The following is a 3,271-nucleotide window of genomic DNA, read 5'->3' as shown; positions in this document are numbered from 1 at the left end:
AGCCCAGGAACTCCAAAGAGTGGAAATGGTTTGGGGGACCTGACCAACTTCAAGGGGAGTGAAATCTCCATGTTATTATGGCTCTGAGGGTGGGTCTACAACTCCAGGAAGGTCTCTGGAGACCATGTCTGTTTACAGTTGACATGGCAACCAAAAGATTATGACACACTTGGAGAGCGGTGAGGTCATAGAACCCCAGCTTTAAAGTAGGTGAATCATGTGGGCTTCACTTAATTTTAAAGGAAACTTCTGAGAAGACCTTAGAACAATTTTTTTTCCCTTGAGTGCCATTTCCCAAAGGTACTCACAGAACAATAAAGTGTGCCTGTAATGGCTGCACTGGGTTGTCTTCTGGAGAGCGTTAGAAGGGACATAAAGAAGGTGGACAGAGAACTGAAGCAACTGCGATGCATCGACGAACTGAACTCACGGTGCCTGTGTGACCTGTACATGCACCCGTACTGCTGTTGTGAAATTCACCCCTACCCCTACTGCCTCTGCTACTCAAAGAGACCGCGATCGTGCAGCCTGTGTGACATCTACCCGTATTGCCTGTGTGACTACAAGGTTTACTGTCTTCGACCATCTCTCAGAAGTTTGGAGAAGAAAGCCATTAAAGCCATAGAGGATGAAAAGAGAGAGCTTGCCAAGTAAAAGAACTTCTTTTCAGATTTTTTTTTATAGTTTGTATATTAGCCTTAGAAGGTTGGAATAAGGGGAATGTTTTGACAATACTTGAACAAAGACGAAATGGGTTTAAGATAAAGACTCTAGTGACTTTGCAAAGATTTAAGTAAAAGAAGAGTAAATGGGTCTGTGGTAGGGATTTTAAGATTCTCAAAAGACACAGTAATGATGTCAGTTGGCAAGGTTGGTGGTGGTTTATAGGCAAGATGACAACATGACAAATAACGTGTCTTTAATGAGGGAAAGAAACAGGGGGTGTCATTAAAAAGCTATTGGAAGCAGCGAACTAAACATTTTTTTGGGGGGTTATGAGTAAAGTGAATTGAGTGTATTTGGACTTGCAGAAATGACTACAGGAAAAGTAATAATAATTGATCAAATCCTTAATGTTTGCCAGCGGCTTTAAGAGCTAGGAGAAAATTGAACAATAGAAACATTTCCTAGGTTTTGTAGGAAAACCTCTCTCCTATTTCCCAACTCCAAAGACTTAACATTCTGTGGAGTTACATCTATTATGCTAGCTTCCCCATTCAGCTCTCAGAGGCAGTAAAACTACAGTATTGAGAGTTGCAGCTTCCTAAGTAGACGTGGAAAGATTGTAATGGAATGATGTCATTTAAAAACCATTTGAATATTTTTTCTCATTTTTTTTTATTACATTTTCTTTGTTGCCTAGAAACAGTCTTAATCTTATAACTTTCTACGTACACCATTCAGGCTGTTACCCGAATGTTACCATCTTTTTTTTTTTTTAAATGATGGTTGAAAGCTACGTTCCCTTGGTTAATTAAATTATGGTATATACAAATAATGGAGTGATAGGTAGATGTAAAAATGATTGATGAAACTTTTACATATTGATGTATCATTAAGTGTGAAAAATCTATTTAATACTATTTCTTTTTGAAAGGAGTGATGTATTTAGATGATAGACAAGGATACTCCCTTGACTACAATGTTGGGAACATTTCATTGTAAAGGGCAAAGGGAAATGATTGTCCAGGTCATTAGCCACCAAAGGCCAAAAAGGAATCTCCCTCAATAGACTTGAACTAATTGTACTTATTCCTAAGAAGTATCAAGCTACAAAAAGTGCTGACAATGGGAAGCAGGAATTCTTTCTTTAATATTTCCTCCAGATCAAAGATGACTTGTGATTGTGCCGAGGCCTGCTTTCCATATGTTTTTGAGTACTTGAATACTTTTTGCTTATTTAAAAATCATGAAACAAAAAAAAAAAACAAACCCCACAAAACCCTAACCAAAAAAACCATGCTAACAAAATATATGCAACAAAACATACACCACTCAACAAGTTTCCTATGGCAACAGCTCATTGACAATGGTTACTTGCTTCACAGTATATCATTACTCTCCCTATCTCAGCCCATATGGTTTCGCCACAAACAACTGAGCCTCTCTGCTCCTTGAAACCAGCTCTCATCTCTGTTTTAGGGTACCATTCTCCACTTAATTCTGTACAGAGAATTCTTCAGAAGAGTGTGACCCTCACAGTGAACATTCTTTGTTAAATGGGTTTAATTGTTAGGTAATGATGACTTCATGGGAAAGTTTTAGTTCACAGATTAAAAGTTGGCTCCAGGCAAATAGATTTAAGGGTTTAGAGAGCTGGGCAATGAAAAAGGATGACAGAAGAGTTGATATCTCTGAATTGTGGTGTTGGAGAAGAGTAATGAATATCCCATAGAATGCCAAAAGAACAAACTGATATGTCTTAGAATAATGTTCAGCCAGAGTGCTTCTTAGAGGCAAAGATGATGAGTCTTCTCTCATACTGTGGACATGTTGCTAGGAGAAGTTATTCCTTGGAAAGGGATATCATGATTGGAAAGGTGGAGGCTCAGCAAAAGAGTGGAAGATCGCCAACCAGATGGACTGAACAGTGACAGCTCAGGTGTGTCAGAGATGATGAGGATGGCACAGGATAGGACAGGCTTCAGATCTGTTTTCACAGGGTCACTTGGGTCTTACTCATCTCAAAGGCACCTAATAATAACAATAACAAGTGGTGTCAATGCAGCCAGTTAAGTCTGGTTTCCAGTAAGAATTTGAAGTTCTGTTCAACATTTTTCCTGGAGGCACTGAATACTCTTGAGGCAAGATCTTCCAGCTTTTGGTTTCTGGCTGTGTCCCTATTCCTAGACTCTCCCAGTGAGAATGTCTATTCTTCAGCATCTGTGGCTCTTTCCACCTTCTCCAGGATTAGTAGATTCTCTCAGTGGCTAACTGATCAATTTTAGGTTTAATTCTCAGCATATGGTTGATACAAGTGGAGATGCTTTCTTTGATTTGTGATCTTTTTATCAGGCTTTGCTGTTTTTTATGTTGTACCTGCAGCAGTATATGGAGCTAGTGATGTCTTTATAATGGTAACTGAAGCTTGTAACTAATAACTCTTAAAGCCTCTTTTCAAATGTACAGTCCTTGACAGAAACAGAAGACTCAAAAGGCAAACTTTTATATATTGATGTATCATTTAGTGTGAAAATCTCATTAAGTAATAATGTTAATAATATTATAATATGATATTATAATAATAACATTTCTTTTTTTCTTTGTGTGT

The 3,271-nt window shown here is 38.2% G+C and overlaps 1 protein-coding gene across 1 annotated transcript in view; it reads left to right on the top strand.

Annotated features, from left to right (window-relative positions):
* Positions 1-330: 330 nt before the first annotated feature.
* ODF1 (outer dense fiber of sperm tails 1) overlaps positions 331-3,271 on the top strand; it is a 12,088-nt gene continuing 9,147 nt past the window's right edge. The window contains exon 1 of the mRNA XM_006897173.1: positions 331-650. Coding sequence (XP_006897235.1) covers positions 331-650 — 320 coding nt within the window. The remainder of the gene's footprint in view (positions 651-3,271) is intronic.

Source organism: Elephantulus edwardii, unplaced genomic scaffold (assembly GCF_000299155.1).
Source record: "Elephantulus edwardii isolate Elephantulus edwardi_28Jun2011 unplaced genomic scaffold, EleEdw1.0 scaffold00202, whole genome shotgun sequence".
Lineage (NCBI taxonomy): Eukaryota > Metazoa > Chordata > Mammalia > Macroscelidea > Macroscelididae > Elephantulus > Elephantulus edwardii.
This window is presented reverse-complemented; position numbering and strand designations above follow the sequence as displayed.